The following is a 19,865-nucleotide window of genomic DNA, read 5'->3' on the forward strand; positions in this document are numbered from 1 at the left end:
ATATGTGCGTGAATAGTAAGACATGTTCTTCATATTTTATTATCGAGACGTATATATTAATAAATTATATTATATAATATAAATTTTTACAAGAAGCGTGATTGTGTTGCTATTTCCTTTTCTCTTATCTGCATTTTTGTTTGAATTTCTGTATAGTTTTCTTTAATAAAAATTTAAAAATATCTAAGCATTAAATAGTTTCTCAAATTCGAGATGTGTTTGGTATTTGTCGGTGAAGTCAAAAACATAACAAATTTTCTAGCCTAGCCGGCGGCATCATAATTTATACACGACGTGGTTGAAAAATATAATAATTCAACTTCTTTTGTAGTAAAAAGTTGAACAAACCCTTAACAATAACAAAGGCAATAATAAAAATAAAAAATAATAATAGATATATATTTTTTAATTAAAAAAACACACTGTCGTTTCATCTAAAAGAAGAAAGATAGATGTTAAAACAAGGAAGGAATATGCAGCAACTAAAATGATAATGAGATTAAAATCTAACATCATCAATTCAACGAGAGTTGGCCTACAGTTTCATCCTACATAGGCTGTCAAAGTATCAAAAGTCATGTATTAGAAAAAGTTTTACACCATCTTCTTTTTCACCTTCCGCTGGGCTTTCAAATCCACCACTATCACGGAGATGTTGTCTATGCTTCCCCTTTGGAAAGCAACCTGCGAGAGGTAGTTGGCCGCATCTTGTGCCGCTGGATCGGTGTCCTCACCTATTTCTTTCGGAAGGGTACTACCGCCGTTTCTTTTGTGCCAGAGCAGGATTCGCCTTCTAGCCAGATCACAAGCCTCCTCGTTTGTCATTACGTCCCAAAGGCCGTCGCTAGCTAGAATGAGACACTCGTCCTCTTTCGCCCGAGGATGGAACGTTATATCTGGATCCGATATGACGTATGGACTCAAATATCTGTCGCCTGCACGAAAGGGGAATGTTGGAAAGTGTTAACGGAGTTTAACCTGAATATGAACATGTTTTTCTCAACTATCATGAGGTCGAGTATAGAGAAAAATCCAAACCATATGGCATTATAATTACTAGAGAAGCCTTTAAAAAAAAAGTAGCCGAAACTCCAACAAGGTAGATGCTACCATAAAGTTCATGTCATTCTCGTTTGTCAATTTATGACACTTATCGACTACTTAAAAACAGCAGCGCCACGCCAATGAGGTCTTGGCCCAGTAGTCAAGACTGAGGCCCTAAGACCACGAGGTCTCAGGTTCGATTCCCGCTGACTGCGGGTAGATTTCCTAATTTATTTAGGTAGATTTAGGTACTTTCTTAACTCGAGACAAGCACGTCTCGAGTTCATGCTCAAGTCTCGTCGGTTGTGCGAGCAAATTTCACTCTTTAGTGTTGCAATATGATGTAATTTCGATATTCGATGCAATTTGTACTATAAAAAAAAAAAAACAGCAGCGCCACTTTTACGTATGTATAAAAAGAACATACCAATGGATCTTGACGCTGCGAGCACACCCGATACACGGTATCCATTCCAATTAATAACCTTGCCTCCCAAAGCGTCTATCCTTTTGAACTCATCTTCTCTTTGAGGCTGAAAACAATAATGAAGGGTTAAATCTTGCAACAACATGTAAAATCATCCACAATATCATTTGATTTTGACAAACTCGAGCCTTACCTTATGGTCTGTAGATAAAGGCACGGCTACTTTCCCACGACAAAGGACCGCCCTCGAATCACCGCAATTCGCAACAATGATTTGGGTCGAACAGACTATTGCCACCACAGCCGTTGATCCAACTGAATCCGGCGCGATGGGTGGAACCACTGGGGTGTTAATGGTAATATCTCCGTTGGATTCCGGAGTACCACCAACTTCATCATCCAATTTTTGAAAACAATCAAGAAAAATCTTCATCCATTGCTCCTTCCAGCTATACCCAACATAATTGTCATGAAAATTTTGTTTAGATTTATCGATCTCCTCGGTTAAGGCTATATGAAGACGCTCTTTGCAATAATTAGCAACCTATGCACCCAAAATTGACTCTGTTAATTGAAAAGGAAACATACTAAGTTGCGAAATGGAATGGCACGAAAATGGCAAAAGTTACCTGTGACCCTCCATGTCCGTCGTAAACTCCGAATAGGTGGGCAGTAAAATCTTGATCTGATGAACATAAGTGAGGGTTATCACTAAACATTTGGGAAGGTATTCTCAAGCATCGGGGTAAAGCTACCGCAGAATCTTCCATCTCAGGCCTCCTTCCTTGAATTGACACCAATCCCCAAAGAGGTGGAGAATTATGCTTATGTATCTTTGTTTCTTGGGAAACCTCGAAAATGGATTCCGAAATTCTCGTACTCAAGTCGAGCACAACCATCGCCTCACCATTCTCTCCTACCAAAACAAGATCATTTACTACTACTGACTCCATCATCGATTCCCCTGAATCGGACGAGTTGATATTACCAGAACCATTGCAATCCTTATCCAAGAAATCGAGTTCTATGGGGCTTGAAACAACCTCCAACACTTTGCACTCATCAATAGGCATGTTGGTTTCATTCGATTCTAACCCACAATCTATAATGGTTGAAATCGAGTCATGGTCGAATGGTATAAGACCACTTGTCCTCAGTTCTTGATTACTGGGATCACTAAGCACGACACGACCCTCATCTTCCCCACTCATTGTCAGAAGATCGGCTTCGCAAATACTCATTTCATCGAAATTCGACACATTCACGGTGACAACTCCATCTTGTGGAACACTAGAAGTAAAAGTTATGTGTTCGATTGATACGGGCAGTTTAGTCATCGATGGTTCCACTTCCAACAACAAGCTTTTTGCGTTGGATATGAGCTCAATCCCAGTAATATCAACACAAGTCGTTAGCACAGAGTCCTCATTAATCAGACTTCCCAGCTTAAAGGACACAGAAATTACAGGAGTTATTTCACCCATCAATTATATTTCAACAAATTACTCCACCAAGGATTTCTACCGAGACACAAGGTTCGATTCTAAATTTAGAAAGAAAGAAAAAAAAAAGGAAAATCACGCAAATGTTCCAAGAAAATCAGAATAAAAGATTATCAAAAGCAAGAGAATCAATGAACCAACGAAAGTTCAAAAAAGCAATCGATTCGAATGGAGAAGAAACAGGCAAAACAAATTCACGGAAATTCCCACACAAAATGCCGAGCATCTTTCTCGTGGAATAGAGCAGTAAAAAGTATCCAAAAACAGAACTTACAAGCTACAAGAAAGGCTCCATTAATCTGAGAAGGTGCCCTTCAAGAGAATATTTAATAATAACCATTCTTGAAATCACCAGATTTAATTTTAAATAATTTAAAAAAAAAGATCGGGAAAAGGAGAAAAACCCCACTCAAAACTTTGATTAAAGAATGCCACTTTTCTAGCCCTTCGCCTCCAAGTGTTGAAAAATCCTGTCTTTGATCCCCACACGTCACCCCCGTCAAGAATATAGAGAAATAATACTAGGGATTTGGGACACCTATCACCTTTTCACAGAGAAAAAAAAATACATTAAACTTATCAGCCTTCTGTGAGATTAAAAAAAAACAGAAGAAAAATGATTAAAAAAAATACTCAGTCGTACAAGGAAGAAAGAGGTGGGTCGCTTACCGTCCCAGAACAGAGCATCAGATGACACATTTAATTTAATTTAATTTAATTAATTAATTTAAGACCAAAAAAATATGGATTCTTCGTCTATTTTTTTAAGAGTTTTGAAGAAACAAAAACAATTATGTGTCAAACGAAGGGGCTTTCCGTGTCGAATCCCACAGAACTTTGGCATTCAATTCTGTCCACGTGGGTCCCTCTTGTTGACATTTGTACAACCAGGTGTCACGAAAATAGCTTCACTGATTTTATGCTCTTCATATTATATTTTATTTATTTTCACACCATCTTTATTATATTCTTGCATACAAAAAATGTTTTGTTTAAAAAATTTATGTTGAAATACTAAAATATGTGATTTTTTTTTCAACGGACACATAGAACATTCACATTCTATGTCATACACCGAAAAAATATCCTCGGGGTATTTGCGAGATCATTATATTATTTATAAACAAAAAAAACTGATAAACTCATTAAATCAGGTGTTTGTTTTCGAATGAGATGATCTACGCATCATTTTGTAAAAAAAATGCATTTTGAGAGAATCATATCGAATACAAGGTTTTAGTCGTGTACAAAATTGAAGTACAATAGCATTTTGAAAAGTTTGGAGCAGTCTAAATTTTTTAATAATCACAAATAATTGAATGGTCTTTAATCAACAACCCACGTAGAGATATGTAATTTATGTTGTCATATAAAATATTTATTATAGTGATATTTTATTTAGAAATAAATAATATAATATCTAAACAGATATTATATGGTACAGTTGCGTGAATATCGCAGAATCTACTCAATAAATGTGTCACTAAAACAAATGATGTTAATATGATACTATATTCGTTTTAATTATACAGTTATGTTTCGTTTTTTTGTTTGGTTCAAATATATAGGTATATATTTTTTTACATTTTTTTATTAATATTATTCATATTAACTATATTTTGATAATTTTACAGTTATTTTTTTTAATAAATTAAATAATAATAAAATATAAAATTTGTACAATTTTTGTTTTCTCAATAATTTTTCTTAATCTGTATAAAAAAAATAAGACTATATAATCGAAATAAATGGAGTATATTTTTGTGAACATTCCAAACAATTATAGAAAAACCAACCAAACACTGAATTTAGTCATTTTATTTAGTTTTAATTTCAAATTTTCAAGTACGACTGCTTGGAACATCGGGTTCGTGATACACACCCTGATGCACTATAATATATATGTTCCCGTCATTGCATGTGTACGTAAGCTATTATATAATCGAGATAAATGGAGTATATTTTTGTGAACATTCCAAACAATTATAGAAAAACCAACCAAACACTGAATTTAGTCATTTTATTTAGTTTTAATTTCAAATTTCCAAGTACGACTGCTTGGAACATCGGGTTCGTGATACACACCCTGATGCACTATAATATATATGTTCCCGTCATTGCATGTGTACGTAAGCTATTATTTGCTGAATAGTTATCATTGGAGGAGTTTAACTAGCTAAGTTTACTCAGGTTGATTATTGATCACATTTTGCACGCATCACAAATTATAATTTAGTTATATATAATTTAAAATTTATAAAAAAAATAATATTATATACTCGTGTAATATGTGTGTGTTGGATGCTAGTGAGTATATATTTCTCATCGTATATTTCTCATCGTGTTCGTCGATAAAAATCCTGATGTACTTTGATATATATGTTTGTGTCATCGCGTGTGTGTGTAAGCTATTATTTGCAGAATAGTTATCGTTGGAGGAGTTTAACTAATCAAGTTTACTCTCAGCGGTGATTATTGATCATATTTTGTACACATCACACATTCTAATTTAGTTATATATAATTTAAAAAATATAATAAAAATAATAATTTATACTCGTGTAATAAGTGTGCAATATATGTGCGTTGGATGCTAGTGAGTATATATTTCCCATCGAGCTCGTCGATAGAAACCCTGATGTATTTTAATATGTATGTTCGCGTCGTCGTGTGTGTATGTAAGCTATTATTTGCTAAATAGTTATCGTTGGATGCGTTTAGCTAGCCAAGTTTACTTTCAGCGATGATTATTGATCACATTTTGCACACATTACAAATTCTAATTTAGTCATATATAATTTAAAAATTATAATAAAAATAATATTATATACTTATGTAATATGTGTGCGTTGGATGCTAGTGAGTATATATTTTCCATCGGGTTCGTTGATAGAAATCCTGATATACTTTAATATATTTGTTCATGTCATCGCGTGTGTACATAAACTATTATTTGTTGAATACTTATCGTTGAAAGAATTTAATCAATCAAGTTTACTCTCAGCGGTGATTATTGATAATACTTTGCACACGTCATAAATTATAATTTAGTTATATATAATTTAAAAATTATAATAAAAATAATATTATACACTCATGTAATATGTGTACGATGGATGCTAGTCATGATTATATATTTCCCACCTCACAAATTCTAGTTGATATTTTCCCTGATATATTTATTTCCTACAAAATATCATTCTTCTTCATCTTCTTCTTTTTTTAAAATAAATAAATAAAAAAAACCGAAATACACAAGTGACAAGTGTGCACAATTTATGTGTCGGGTCGTAAATAAAAGATTGATATTTGTATGATAATCCTCGTATTCTAACATATTTAGGAATTGACCCCATAGAATTCCATGAACATTGAGTGGTGCTCTTCCACTGGGAATCCTCAGCCGTGAACTTGGCAACCTCTCCGTAGCTCTCAACAAACCTTTTCTCACGAGTCACGAATCAAAGTTAAAGCCCGGAAAAGATCGAATTTTGTTTATTAATCCATCATTCTGAGCTCGATTTCATGGCTTCATTACTCAGCCCTGCTCTCAATATGCCACTAAACAAGGTGACCCGAGAATCACTTCTCCGTGTGATCCAATTTCTACCTCCATATGTGTGTTCTTGTACGCGTAAATTTATGTATTGAGATGCAGTATTTGGATAAATTACTGTTTTTTTAATGATGGGATTTTTGTATGAGTTCAAGATTTTGAAAAAAATGGCTTTTTAGATCACGGGTTATGATTTAGATTACATACTCTAGCTCCTTGTACAGAGAGGAATAAAGATGTCCTGAGAAATTAGCAACTGGTGGAGTGTTTGGACCGGGGAAAGTGATATGGTTCAGGAGGGAACAACTTTTGCCGGGGACTTTAAATATTTACTATTTTATTTGGTTATTTGTACAAATGAAGTGTGCATAACTAATTTCTGAGATGAATGGGGTGCACAATATGGGATGGCTGTTTCCAGTCCATCTGTTGCAGCTTCTCCTTCTTGTTATCATGTTTCAATGGATGTATGGATAAAGTTGTTTCTTCTGTAGGTGGATGCTGTAAATAGGAAAGCACTTGTTTCGAAAACACCGGCTAAAAGAGAATATTTGTTTGTGAGACCGATCAGCCAGAGACGTGGGCAGCTTCTGTTGATGAGGAATAAAACATCTTTGGAAGCCGATGTACTTCCAGTCGAGGCAGTTAATGACAAGATTGGTATTGCTTTCTTCCATTTTTTTTCCTTCACATTCATAAATATTCAAATTGTTCTTGGAGTTTCCACATTACAGCTTGTATTTCTCATGCTTAAACCATGTTCAAGCGACTGAATGATCAAACTTGGAGACAAATAAGCCTTTAGTTTCACGGTTAATATTTGACAGAGATTACATATGTGCAGACTATGGAGTTGTTGGTGTTCACCATGTTGGAATCTTGTGTGAGAACCTTGAAAGATCGCTTCATTTTTACCAAAACGTTCTCGGTAATGCCTCAACATGTGTTGAAGATGATGAATTCTTTATCCTTTTTCGAGAGGAAATATCCAAGATTTCAACTTTAGCTTAACTACGCAGGTCTTGAAATAAATGAAGCACGCCCACACGACAAACTGCCCTACAGGGGTGCTTGGTTGTGGGTGGGTTCTGAGATGATACATTTGATGGAGCTTCCAAACCCCGATCCATTATTGGGACGGCCGGAACACGGGGGTCGAGACCGTCACTCTTGCATTGCCATTCGAGATGTGTCTAAACTTAAAGCTATCCTTGATAGAGAAGGCAAGTTTGTCTACGATTTCTCAGGTTTCCATGTTCCTTTATAAACACGTGTTAATCTTACACCGTATTTACTAATGCAGGAATCCCTTACACCCTCAGTCGCTCAGGTAGACCAGCTATTTTCACACGGGATCCAGATGCCAATGCTCTCGAATTTACGCAGGTTGACTGATGCATTTTTCACAATGAAATACTTTTAGGAAACCTTGTGTACAACGAGGTAAATCTGTGGTGTAAAATAGTTTATGATTTATAAGTACCTGTATACAATAGACTCTTGACACATTGGAATGCATGGACATAAACCAAGTGTATACATACATTTAACAAATTGAACTGTTATGTTACAACCTAATGTAGTATGCAGTACAAACAGAATATATGTTTCTGCGATGTTTCATGAGCTCACAAAACCAAACAGTTGCTATACAAGAATAGTGCACTTTTTATGAGGCGTAGAGCGATAAATGGCGGTCTCAAGCAGTTGGTGATGTCACCCTCTTCTCCATTCTTGAATGGCAGAAAGTAGAACATGATTTGGGGTGAGCATCTTGTGTTGTAATAATTGTTTTGTCACTGGGGATATATCGTATCTGTCGAGCCACGCTTTTATTGCGTCATGCTCGTATGTAAAACCATCTGCTGCTATGTACGGATCCTCCATTATTTCCTGCATTGTATATGTTATGTAAGGAACTGAGATCTTGAACACAATGATATCAAATTTTAATGACGCAAAGGTTGGCAAGGCAATATGATTTTTTTTAAAATTTTCCTAGTATGCAAAAGTAACTCCTCGACTAGCTTTCTTTGTCTGCCCCACTAACATATACGTCTAATGGTGGAGTGTGATATTTGCACCTGAAGGATTGGACAGTAATAGTGTTTAGGAGCATGAATGTTGTCTCTAGCTGCTGAGCCACTTGGATCAGCAAATTCAACAAGCCTTTTCAGTATCGGCAACACTTCAGTTTCAAGGTCTGGCCGATCTCTGCATCTAAAATTACAGCATCTCAATGCAATATCTGCTAGTTCGTGTGCTTCAGCAAGTGGCCAATCTGCGATTGACTTGTCAAGAACATCGGATAAGGTCCCGCCGCTCATAGCTCTTTCAAACTTGGTTATGATACCATTCGGATGGCGAGCAGACAATAACTGTAGGATTATAACCCCAAAAGCATACAGATCGGATTTCGCTCGAACTGTTCCAGTTCTTGCATATTCTGGATCTATGTAGTAGAAGGTACCTGCAACAACTGTGTCCTGATATTCCGTAATATTGTCTGGTACTGCAGCAGAAATGATCTTTGCCAGGCCAACATCTGCTATCTTGCTCACGAAGTATTTATCTAACAAAATATTTGCAGGCTTTATGTCCCGGTGGACTATAGGCTCCGGCTTTGATGAGTGCAGAAATGCGAGCCCACAAGCAACCTCAAAGGCAATCCGGAATCTTGAAAACAATGAAAGAAAAGGTCTGCCTTTTCTCCGAAAGATATGGTCTTCCAGACTCCCGTTCTCCATATACTCATAAACAAGACCGCGACTTTCTGGACAAGCTCCAAGCAATAAGACAATATGGGGATGGCGCAATTGGCTAAGAACTTCAACCTGTATAAGTATGTAGTATGTTTATAGTAGGTGTTACTAAAAGATGCATTTGTGGTAAAATTTTGCTGTGGCTATGATAATTTGGCAAAATTTTGCCTATGATAATTTGGAAACATTCGATATATTACATGCTGAAGGAGGAGTATCTCTGGAGATGAGGAAGCAAACTCGTCCAATGCCAAATAATAAATTGGGATCTTATTATATTCACTTCTACACAAATCATTGCTCAACATGATAACAGAACCACCAGAGGGAAAATTGACATGAAAAGCACTATCATTTGCCATCATTTATAAATTCACGACAAAAAACTCAAAACAGATATAAACCATCAACAAACAATTGCACAATACAAGATGATACAGCAAATAGATTGATGAAGCTATACAAAGAAATTTTCTCCTTATTAAAAACTAAAGTTGTGTCCAGAATCAACTCAGTAATGTTAGTTGATGTATATTTACTAGGCATGCAAATCAAGTAGAATCAGATGTGAAAAATATTATGTACTGCTACAAAATTCCGAGGTGACGGAAATGGAAATATTTTGCATAACCCTTTTTCCGATTATAGGCCAAGGCCAAACAAATTCTCTCACTAACCAATTTTAGTTCAATTTGGGTTAAGCCAGTCTTTAGGGGCTGTTTGGTGGTTTATAAGAACAGTGTTAAATTCTAATAATCAAAATAGTCGCTCTGTATAGCTTATTGAACAAAAACAAAGCCAACAAAGGTCAAACCTCTCTTAAAAATTCCTCCTTTCTGTTGGATGCGTCAAGGCGAAGAACTTTAATAGCAACTGAGATATGATCAATGCGGCATTTGTAAACTTTCCCATATCCTCCTTCTCCGACCATTTTTTTCTCAGAGAAAAACTCTGTGGCCATCTGTATTTCTTCCCTTGTGTACCTTCTGTACCTTGGATCATTTGATAACAGTGCATCAACGATCTCCTGTTTCTCCAGTGACTCTTTATGAGCCTTCATTTCTGCCACCTGCTTTTCATAGGTCTCTTTTGCTAGCAATGCTTTTGCCATCTGAACTTCCTTCTCAGCTTCCAGATACTTCTCTTTCTCTTTGACGGCCATTATCCTAAGCCTTTCTTCTCTTCGACGCGCAGAATGTACTTTTTGTGCTTCTTCCATGCATGCAGAAGACAGCATTTGGACCTGAAATATAATCACTTTTTAATGGTTAAATGGATAGTAGCAGATGGTGCTCTATTGAAATATCTTCTAGTACTTGTGCCATAATGCATTAAAAAGTTGGTGTTATATACAACAAGCATAAACCAAATCCTGCTCAAAGTGATCTAAAAAGGAGATGAAATGGTACATGCCATACTGTCAGCAACAGCAGATAAAATCGGGGAAAGATAAAATGTGATTTGGGTGCCATAAATTACTCAGGTACTCACCTTGCTCTCTGCGTAGATCAGGTCTTCACAAGCTCGATTATACAGGGCAACCGTGTCCTTCAATTCCAGGCGCATTCGCTCTATCTCAGCCTGAATGTTGTCGGACTGCAAACCAGAGGTAAGCTCCTGTTAAATGATAAACGTGCTTTTGAGAAAATGATTTGGCATTTTGTAGAAACAAGACATATAATATGAGTGTACTTTGTGAATGAAAATAAACATTTATATATAAAATAACGAAAATAAACATTTATATATAAAATAACAAGTCGTTTTCACCTGCTCTGAGTGTGTAGATGACAAGGAAGAGAATGCTCTACTTCTCCGGCTATCTGAGATACCGACCTCTCCAATTCGGTCAGCTATTTCCACAACAGAACCTGAATACGATGAAGATCTGTGCGTATTTTCTTGAGAAAATGAGTTTACATCAGAGAAGCAAGTGCCGAATTTGGACTCTGTGGAAGAAGAAGATAGACTGGATTCCTGTTTTCTTAATGCACAAGAATCAAGATTCCTCCCTGGAAAATATAAAATAGATAAGGTAACAAACTATAGTTCACATCCACTACATATAGTTTTGGCATACCAGTACTTGATGTTGGATTCAGTGAATTTCTAGCGAGCATATTCGTGGAGATCACATAAATGTGGCAGGTGGCAGGGGCATCCTTGAAAAGAATTGAGGGCACCTCAGAATCCATGGTCTTCCTAAGAAAATTAAGCAATGACTCAATATTAGTTTCATCAGATCTGAACTAATAAATTGTTGCATGCCAATAAAAATGTCATGCACAAGGAAAACATTGCAGTGGATGATTAAATTGTTGTTTTTGTATCAGAATATGTCCATGTTTTAGAAAGAATAAAACTACGTGGGGTAGTCACTACATGAAATCGATGAAGATTCACAAGAACAACAATTCCTCTACTGAAATACGCTAACAAGTACATAAATTAATTGTTTGACAAAATACAAGACTTCCATGTTGAGAAGGAAAATGAGCGAAAATAAGTACTAATAACACAACTGCTGAGCGCGAACTATACCTCCCAAAATAATTGGAGGAGCAGGAACCAAGCACCAAACTTGTACTTCTTGAATCAGTTATATATCTAAGAAGCGTAGATGCAGCATTGTCTCCCTCCAATAACAAGATTTTGATCTAACAAGGTTTGGCATATCCATATTCCAAAATTAATGAACTTGCACAGATGCTGAATGACAAATAGGATTAGAAAAATTCTACCTTCTGGTTATGATATTGGAACTTGAATTTCAGAAAACTTTCTTCACATTTCGCTTTCACATCATTAATGTACATTTCTGCCAAACTTGCATCCATCTCCGTAATTGGAATGCAACCTCCTGCTGTAAAACAAATAACGGCAAGAAAAATGTAACAATGTAGCATTTCTAAGTCGTGTTGTGATTTGATGGACAATTTAGAAACTTAATTGAGTAATAATAATAAAGACAAGCATTTCTGAAATTACTCCGAGGAAAAAAAGAAAAAGGAAAGTCATCATCTTATTCGTTCTTTTTGCTTTTAATTCTGCAGTGAAGAACAACTCAAGCTCAGTTGAATTTACTTTAATGTGGTTCAAGTTAATCTAACTATTCATATTTCCATCAAAACTATATGACACTCCAAATTTGGGATTTCAATAAGTTCAACTCAAGCCTGAATGATTATTTGTTATCAACCCAAATTTTCCGCGGCAGATCCCATGCAACTCTACAAATCTTCTGGTGAATTTCTAATACCTTGTGTAAATAGTATAACCAGTTCCAATACAAAGGTCGCAAATTAAAAACAGAAGCATTCCAAAATCATTCTCAAATTCCAAATTTGTAATAGTTCATCTCTTAAAGACATAAATTAAATCCGAGCACCTGGCAGACCAAATCATATTGATTTGATTGAATTAAGCGATAGATCATCGGCTCTTGCGCACTAAATTTAAAGCATTGCTCAAGAAGCACAAACCAACACCAATAGAATTCATTTTTCGTCCCCCTTTTTTTTATCTAGTGAGAGGATCGGTGGCAGAAAATTTGGGTCGCGTGTCGAGTATAGCAAAATGAATAACGCAATTCCAGTTAGAAATTGATGATGTGCGATCACACAAATACTAAAAGACACACACTACTACGTGCACGTGTGATTTCAGTCTTTGGAAAGTTGAAGTACAGGGAGTAGGAACCGAAGTGATGGTGGGCATAACATGAACCAGGAGTAAGCAATCAGCCTCTGTCATCAAATTCTGCACCGCCCACCGCACCGCTCGTTGGCTACCTCTTCCTTCCGCTCTCTTCACAGCCACCGCAACAGTGACCGGAGCACAGCCGCCGCCGTCTCCGAGCTCCATTTCGATTTCTTCTGTTCTGTGTCTCTGATACAACGAAATGTTGTTTTTCGTGGACTCGAATAGTTTGAGTTGACCGTAAATTAGTTTGCTTGGAAATGGACGGTTGGGATTCAATCTGGAACGTGTTTCGCCCGTCAACGAAATTCATTTGGTCAAAATTTATGGATATTTTTCTAAATTGCTTTCACCTCTGTCGTACTATAATGATTTTTATTATAACAACAATTATTCTTAACCAAAACAAATCATGAAATTTACGAGCAATTTTGTATTTTTGGAAGCTATAACTTCTAATATTTTAGTTCAAAAGATTATGTGATAACATCATCATTTATAGAAAGTCGTGGCTATATGCCTATATCTTTTGTAAACTATTGAAACATGACAATATTTTGTTTGGAGGCCTTACCTTTGCCCAAGCACTCTTTTTATTTTATGGTTTTGTGCAATAGTCAAATTATTGACTCATGACGTATTATTTTTTGTTACGGATATGTTATATGTTCTGTTCTGTTTTGTTTTTTTTCGTTTGTGGATTATAATGATGAGTCTATAGAGCACATGTTTATTTAGTAGAGTTTTAGCTCAAACAAATGAAACAAAGTTCGAATGTCGTTCTCAATGACAACAATTAAAATAACTATCAAGCAGTACGTGAGTGTGTATCACGACTCGTCCATCGTTATTGGAGCTCACACCTTTACATTGTCGAGCAATATATACTATTTTGTGTATTATAATGATTTTTAAAGGAATGATGTCAAGCTTTGACTTCGTCTTCTTGAAAATCAAGGTTGAAACAATGTTTTCATAATCAGTTCGATAATCAAATTAATATAACTTTAAAAAATAGTTGAACCGATTTAAGCTATTCAACATGATGATTTGATGTTAAAAACATTGGGTTGAAGTCTATAGATTAATGTATGTATATAAATACATACATTATATACTTGACCGGCGTTTTTTCACACATACTTCGTTTTGGGGTTAGGTTGCTTGTATTTGTTACTTTAGATTCTCATGTTGATGCAATGACTTTGATGCACGATGTATGGATTATGATTTAGGGTATGTCATGATGTATTTAAGATTTTTTGGACCTATAAATTTATTTTTATCGATGAAAAAGGTAATTTATAAAACAGGAATCGAAATTCCGATAACTCAGAGGCCTATATTGGGCTGGCCCAATACCATTGAGTTTGGGACCAAGCCCAATTCAATTGGAAGATTAAGAGATTGTTACCACATTGTAATGTACATACATACTGTTTTTGGTCGACGATCTCGAAAACCCTGCTTCTTCCTTGCTTGTGGAAAAACGCACAAAAAAATTTGGGGCAAATGAAATTCAGAAGAATTCGGGGTCCCTTCGTCCTTTACTCCTCGCCCCCATAAAAACAACACTGTTTCCCTCCTTTTTCTTCCCTCTACTTTTTGCAGAAATTTTTGTTTAATCACCTGAAAAATTCCTCTCTCCTGATTCATTTGAAGTGTTCTTGTTCTGACATCTCTTTCATCGAGTCGTCGCCAGGTGCGTGGGTTTTCTGCATGTACTTATCTGTTCTGTATATGTTTGCATTTCGTTTTGTGTGTGAGTGACGTTTCTAATTTCACGGTTTGCTGCTTTTGTTCGTTGGTTTTGCGGTTTGAGTTGTGGGTTGTTTCCTTTTAGGGTTTTTTTTCTGATCGATATGTTCATTGGTTTTTGGCTCTGTTTTTCTTCCTTCAGTGCTATTTCTCCGACACTGTAGATTACTGGACTAATATTTATTGTACATTATTGATTGCTGAACAATAATGCATTCTCTTTGGATGAGTGTCTGTATGAATCTGTAAGCAGGGTACTCTTCGAGGATTCATGGGGGAGGGAGATTTGGTTATCTTGTTTTATTTGGTACTGGTACTAACTGATGCAGGATGGGGGGTGGTGATTCGGAATTTTTTATTCCATATATATATTTTTTATGACTATCTTCCCATCCGCGATAAGCTAAGCGTTTGTTCTTTTGTCAATTTTATGCATTCTCAGTATGCTTAAACCGTTCCAGTATGACTTTTGTAGCATTTTCCAAAATTTCTTTCACAAATTTTCTACCAACCTCTTGTATTTGAGTGTGTTACTTGTTAGCTGCATCATCTTATTATTATTATTATTATTATTATTATTATTATTATTATTATTATTATTATTATTATTATTATTATTATTATTGTTGTTGTTGTTGTTGTTTGAGTTGTGGGAGGGACAGATGTGCTATAAGTCATAGCCATCGTCACATCATCTCATTATTTGGGAACCCATTCATGTGTATCTGAGAATGGTTTCTAACAAGTGCCGGTGCATTCCCGAGATTCAGGGTTCATATTTTATATTTATATCAAATACTCAACTGACAGGAGCCTGACCAAAATGCTGTCTTGTATGTTTTGCTTTATCTGTTTCTATGTTTCACCAATGCTCGATTATAAGGCAACGATAGATTTTTTTTCTCTCTTATTTATCCTCCAGAATTAATCATGGCAAGGATGCTAATTTATTTTATTTCTCAACTTGCATGTGCTCTAGGTCTGTGGCTCATCGCATTGAGGTATGCCTTGTGGCTTTCAATAAGCTGGGAGGACAGGTCTCTGTTCTGTTTAAACTCTGTGCTTGTCATTTATCCAGTGCATTTAAGATGTGTCGTTAATATAAAAATGCAAGACGAAAATCATTGGTGTGCTCAACTCCTATATATATGTTGATAGTATTCTAATATGTTTGTTGTTTTAGGTTTTATAATTGCTCTGAAGTCTTAGATATTGATGAATCTGTGCTTGTATATATACAATGTCCTGGAGAAAGCTTCAACTTTCAAGTTTGAATGCGCTTTTTCGTCGCAAGTTATATTTGACAAAGCAGCTTGACACACCTAACACCTTGTGAACATATATCATTTGTTCCCTCTTGCATAAGCATCAGCATGCTTTTTATTTAACCTATATCTGTTGCTTGAACATGTTTGAGTTTTTGTCATTTTAGGAAGAAAAACAGTAAGCTGCCAGATTCTTCAACTTGAAATTTGCTTTTACCAAATATCTGTCTGCAATGTTGCTGCAGAGTTCAATTATTGAAATGATTGGTGGCCTCTGTCTGAAGTGAAGATCATACGTATCACGTTTTAGCGAGAGGGTAATACAAACTTTTGCTATCAATTGGCTTGGTGTCTGGATCACTTGATATTTATATTGCCACTACATAGCAATGGAATGCAACAAAGAGGAGGCCATCCGGGCCATGGAGATGGCTGAGAAGAAGATGGAAAAAAATGACTTCGATGCAGCTCGAAGAATTGCTAAGAAGGCGCAAAGTATTTACCCTGAGATTGAGAATATTTCTCAGCTGATAACCGTATGTGATGTTCACTGTTCATCTCTAAAAAGGGTTTTGGGATCTGAAAAGGACTGGTACGAAATTCTCCAAGTCGAAAAGTTGGCTGATGAGCCGACTATCAAGAAACAGTATCGGCGACTTGCTCTTTTTCTTCATCCTGATAAGAATCGATTCCCTGGTGCTGAGGCCGCTTTTAAGTTGATTTGTGAAGCTAATGCGGTGCTTTCAGACCCCACGAAGAAGTCTTTGTATGACAGTAAGACGAGAGTTTCAAGTAGATCTGCTCCAGTATATCCTCCCACTCAGCACATAAATAAAAATGTTCAGTTTAACAACACACACACAGCTCAGAACAGTGTTTCTAATGGTTTCACCAGCCTAAATCTGCATCAAGCAGCAGGGTCAAGCTCTTTCTTGCAGGAAAATTTCTGGACTTCATGTCCTTTTTGCAGTTTTAGATACAAGTACCCAAGAGAATATGTGAACAAAACTATTCTCTGCCAGAGATGTTCAAAGGAATTCATGGCGTGTGAAATAAGTTCTCAAGGTATTCCTTTGGGATCAAAGTGGGGACCTAATAGCACCCAACATATGCCTTCAAAACCCAGCTTGAATCAACCCTCTGCTTTTCAAGAAAAGGGCGGCAACTTTAAAGTGGGCATTCAAATTAAAAAAGGATTTTCGCCAGCAGATACTGACTCACGGAGCAATGCTCGCAGGAGAACAGTTCAACCTGAACAAGGGATCCAAACAGGAAGTGGTTCTGGAGATGCTCCGGCAGTTGGGACATCCAACGGGAAGGCAGTTGCTAGAGAATCAGGAAATCTAAAAAGCAAAGGCAGGAAGAGGGACAGAAAGAGGAGCCGGAAGCAGGCAGTGGAATCTAGTGAAAGTTCTGATACCGAGAGTGAATCTGACGTTGAATACGTCAGTGGGGCAAATTTCAGTGACTCAACAACCGAGATGAATTCTGGATCCAAGGGTGTCCATTTCCCTCGGAGATCAGCTCGGAAAAGGCAGCATGTGGTATACAATGAAAGTGATGATGATTCTCCTTCCCCTGCAGAGGGTTCACAAGCAGGGAAATTGCCAAAAATTATCGAAAAGGAACAAAAGGAGGTTTCTGGTGGTGAAGGTTCCACACATGGCATTCAAAATAGTTTTCCTGTCGGTGCTGATTACTCCAAGTCAAAAGGTGAACAAATGGGAACAGTCCATCCTGATGGAAACTTCCAGGACAATGGTACTGATCAGGAAGAAGAAGTCAGGCAGAGGAGAGAATCTGTCGGTAAGTCACACATTGATGTTGATACTGTTGAAATAGAAAGTGATTCTGACCAAGATTCATATCCTGGTGATAATTCAGACGTGGGAGTGTATCACTGTCCCGATACACAATTTCATAATTTTGATAATGATCGAGATGAAGGAACTTTCCGCGTTAATCAAACATGGGCTTGCTACGATGACGTGGACAGCATGCCCAGATTCTATGCCAAGGTAAAGGAGATTTCTACATCTCCATTTAAATTGAAATATAGGTGGCTTGAAGCTGACCCCGAAGATGAAGCTAGCAAGAAATGTACGGAGGAGCAGTTACCTATTTCTTGTGGCTGTTTCAAGTTTGGCTCAACTGAAACCACTTCAATGCGCCTTTCATTTTCACATCAAATGTTCACTGAAAAAGGACAGAAAAGAGGTTCTTTTATCATTTATCCAAGAAAGGGGGAAACATGGGTTCTTTTTAGTGACAGGGATATGAGATGGAGTTCCAACACAAAAAATCGCCATTTCAAATATGAAATTGTGGAGGTGCTCACAAATTTTGTTGCAGGTGCTGGTGTAAAAGTTGTTTACTTGGACAAAATCACAGGGTTTGTGAGCCTTTTTCAAAGAACTAACCGAAGCGAGTCTGGCTCGTTTTTGATAGGGCCAAATGAGCTTTATAAATTTTCTCATCGCATTCCCTGTCACAAATTGAAAGGCGATGAAAGAGAGGGTGTGATGGAAGGTTCTTTCGAACTCGATCCTGCTTCCCTACCTATGAATCCCGATGATTTGCATTATCCGGGGAAAGCAGACGTGGAACCCAGAACTTCGAATATGGGAAGTAATGGCCAGCAGAGTCGGCTAAAAAAGGGTATATCTGTACCTGAGGGTACAAGTACTCCAAAGTTTGTGGACTTGGACGACGAAGATTTCTAAGCTTCGGCTATCTCCTGGATGATTGAATTTTATTAGGTTAAAAAAAAAAACTGTAGTAATTTATGTAAGTCAGATAATGGATCTAGCCCATACATGGCACATATTTACTTTTTTGTGTACTGCTAGGACAATCTTCAACCAGCTCTGAATTATTAGCTATGGGACCTAAACCTCTACTTTCAAGTGCTTCAGATGTTTTTTGGGCTTTTTGGTGGTGTTTGGGCAGCACAAATATCAGGTGACTTTCTATTGGGATACTTGTGACTGAGCATAGGTTATACGATGAACTGTCCAAGATCAATGTGCTGGTTTTCAAAAACTAACCTGAAGCATTTTGCAGAATTTGTGTGAAAGGATCTTTTTTTGGGCTCGACGAGGAGGCTTAGAGGGCACGAGCAAGGTGTCAAAACTATACACATTCTTGCTCCATTAACATGTTTCTCTACAAGTTGTGCATGGCTTTAGCTTAGGACACTCTTTGACAGTTTTATCGTTGAACTGGTCTTGTAGGTACGAGTGTTCTTTCTGTTATTTATATGGATAACTGTTTATTTTGAATTATTGTTGTTTTTCCTGTAGTTTTTTTAATTTCGATCCATGTAGGCAAAATCGCATTCACGATCCTTTTTATATAGAACTTGCAGCTTTTAGCCCCTGTTTTTTTTTTTTTTTTTTAAAAGAAAACAAAATCTGTTTTCAAAATTCGCTGGATTGCTGCATTTGGTTATTTTGCTTATTGCTTTTTTTTTAATAGTTGCGTATATTTATATTATTGTTTTTATATGGAAAATGTTTTCTTTCTTTTGAATACCTTTTTTTTTTGTTTTAATTTAAATTTTGTTGTTTATGTATTTTTATGCTTTGGTATTTGAGACTATTACTGAGAGAGTTGGGTTGGAGATTTATTTCACAAAATTAATATTTGTGAAAGTATCATACAAATTTTTTTTTTGTTGACCGGCACGAACAACATAAAACCTAATCTTTCATCTATGATAGCCAAAACTCTTTCCCCCTCCGCCCATTAAATCGGCGCGAACAACATAGACAATTGAGGGACACAAGATCTTGCAAGGCTGTGAATGTCGAGGAAAGAAATATAGAAGGTTGATTAGTGACAAAGCTTAGGG

The 19,865-nt window shown here is 36.5% G+C and overlaps 4 protein-coding genes across 11 annotated transcripts; 2 read left to right on the forward strand and 2 right to left on the reverse strand.

Annotated features, from left to right (window-relative positions):
• Positions 1-428: 428 nt before the first annotated feature.
• Positions 429-3,634, reverse strand: LOC140873139 (protein phosphatase 2C 50-like). The gene is made up of 4 exons (XM_073276120.1): positions 2,101-3,634; positions 1,665-2,015; positions 1,472-1,577; positions 429-935 (listed from the first exon to the last, which is right to left on the reverse strand). The coding sequence occupies exons 1-4, from the start codon at positions 2,953-2,955 to the stop codon at positions 595-597; spliced, it is 1,653 nt and encodes a 550-aa protein (XP_073132221.1). The 5' UTR covers positions 2,956-3,634; the 3' UTR covers positions 429-594.
• Positions 3,635-6,333: 2,699 nt separating this feature from the next.
• LOC140873146 (uncharacterized) lies at positions 6,334-7,968 on the forward strand. The gene is made up of 5 exons (XM_073276134.1): positions 6,334-6,542; positions 7,023-7,188; positions 7,373-7,456; positions 7,548-7,751; positions 7,832-7,968. Exons 1-5 carry the CDS (start codon positions 6,498-6,500, stop codon positions 7,921-7,923), a joined length of 591 nt encoding a protein of 196 aa, XP_073132235.1. The 5' UTR covers positions 6,334-6,497; the 3' UTR covers positions 7,924-7,968.
• Positions 7,969-8,052: 84 nt separating this feature from the next.
• Positions 8,053-13,198, reverse strand: LOC140873145 (U-box domain-containing protein 34-like). Of its 3 annotated transcripts, none has more exons than XM_073276132.1 (9): positions 12,977-13,198; positions 12,032-12,153; positions 11,832-11,947; positions 11,371-11,492; positions 11,061-11,302; positions 10,782-10,886; positions 10,105-10,533; positions 8,613-9,362; positions 8,053-8,421 (listed from the first exon to the last, which is right to left on the reverse strand). In XM_073276132.1, exons 1-9 carry the CDS (start codon positions 13,152-13,154, stop codon positions 8,245-8,247), a joined length of 2,241 nt encoding a protein of 746 aa, XP_073132233.1. In that variant the 5' UTR covers positions 13,155-13,198; the 3' UTR covers positions 8,053-8,244. The 3 variants fall into 3 exon arrangements, with proteins under 3 accessions (XP_073132233.1, XP_073132232.1, XP_073132234.1); XM_073276131.1 differs by having other exon boundaries at positions 10,782-10,907; XM_073276133.1 differs by having other exon boundaries at positions 10,782-10,907; positions 12,032-12,150; positions 12,977-13,115.
• A 1,244-nt stretch (positions 13,199-14,442) lies between these two features.
• LOC140873200 (uncharacterized) lies at positions 14,443-19,406 on the forward strand. Of its 6 annotated transcripts, none has more exons than XM_073276226.1 (5): positions 14,443-14,691; positions 15,727-15,784; positions 16,258-17,818; positions 17,897-18,973; positions 19,076-19,406. In XM_073276226.1, exons 3-4 carry the CDS (start codon positions 16,402-16,404, stop codon positions 18,733-18,735), a joined length of 2,256 nt encoding a protein of 751 aa, XP_073132327.1. In that variant the 5' UTR covers positions 14,443-14,691; positions 15,727-15,784; positions 16,258-16,401; the 3' UTR covers positions 18,736-18,973; positions 19,076-19,406. The 6 variants fall into 6 exon arrangements, with proteins under 6 accessions (XP_073132327.1, XP_073132325.1, XP_073132322.1 ...); XM_073276224.1 differs by having other exon boundaries at positions 16,258-18,771; positions 18,862-18,973; positions 19,076-19,405; XM_073276221.1 differs by having other exon boundaries at positions 16,258-18,973; positions 19,076-19,404.
• The last annotated feature ends 459 nt before the right edge of the window (positions 19,407-19,865 follow it).

The sequence above is a fragment of the Henckelia pumila genome, unplaced genomic scaffold (genome assembly GCF_033568475.1).
Source record: "Henckelia pumila isolate YLH828 unplaced genomic scaffold, ASM3356847v2 CTG_525:::fragment_3, whole genome shotgun sequence".
In the NCBI taxonomy this organism is placed as follows: domain Eukaryota; kingdom Viridiplantae; phylum Streptophyta; class Magnoliopsida; order Lamiales; family Gesneriaceae; genus Henckelia; species Henckelia pumila.

What these genes read in the sequence shown, in the direction of transcription:
- LOC140873146 (XM_073276134.1), top strand. Translation starts at nt 6,498, where the DNA reads ATGGCTTCATTACTCAGCCCTGCTCTCAATATGCCACTAAACAAG. An exon ending in GGCAGTTAATGACAAGATTG is followed by an intron (nt 7,189 to 7,372) that starts GTATTGCTTTCT and finishes ACATATGTGCAG; the next exon opens with ACTATGGAGTTGTTGGTGTT. An exon ending in TTTTTACCAAAACGTTCTCG is followed by an intron (nt 7,457 to 7,547) that starts GTAATGCCTCAA and finishes TTAACTACGCAG; the next exon opens with GTCTTGAAATAAATGAAGCA.
- LOC140873200 (XM_073276222.1), top strand. Translation starts at nt 16,402, where the DNA reads ATGGAATGCAACAAAGAGGAGGCCATCCGGGCCATGGAGATGGCTGAG.
- LOC140873139 (XM_073276120.1), bottom strand. Translation starts at nt 2,955, where the DNA reads ATGGGTGAAATAACTCCTGTAATTTCTGTGTCCTTTAAGCTGGGAAGT. An exon ending in ACGGACATGGAGGGTCACAG is followed by an intron (nt 2,016 to 2,100) that starts GTAACTTTTGCC and finishes TTGGGTGCATAG; the next exon opens with GTTGCTAATTATTGCAAAGA. An exon ending in CTTTATCTACAGACCATAAG is followed by an intron (nt 1,578 to 1,664) that starts GTAAGGCTCGAG and finishes TATTGTTTTCAG; the next exon opens with CCTCAAAGAGAAGATGAGTT.
- LOC140873145 (XM_073276131.1), bottom strand. Translation starts at nt 13,154, where the DNA reads ATGGAGCTCGGAGACGGCGGCGGCTGTGCTCCGGTCACTGTTGCGGTG. An exon ending in CACTTCGGTTCCTACTCCCT is followed by an intron (nt 12,154 to 12,976) that starts GTACTTCAACTT and finishes TTTGTTTTACAG; the next exon opens with CAGGAGGTTGCATTCCAATT. An exon ending in CATCTACACACTCAGAGCAG is followed by an intron (nt 10,908 to 11,060) that starts GTGAAAACGACT and finishes ATCATTTAACAG; the next exon opens with GAGCTTACCTCTGGTTTGCA.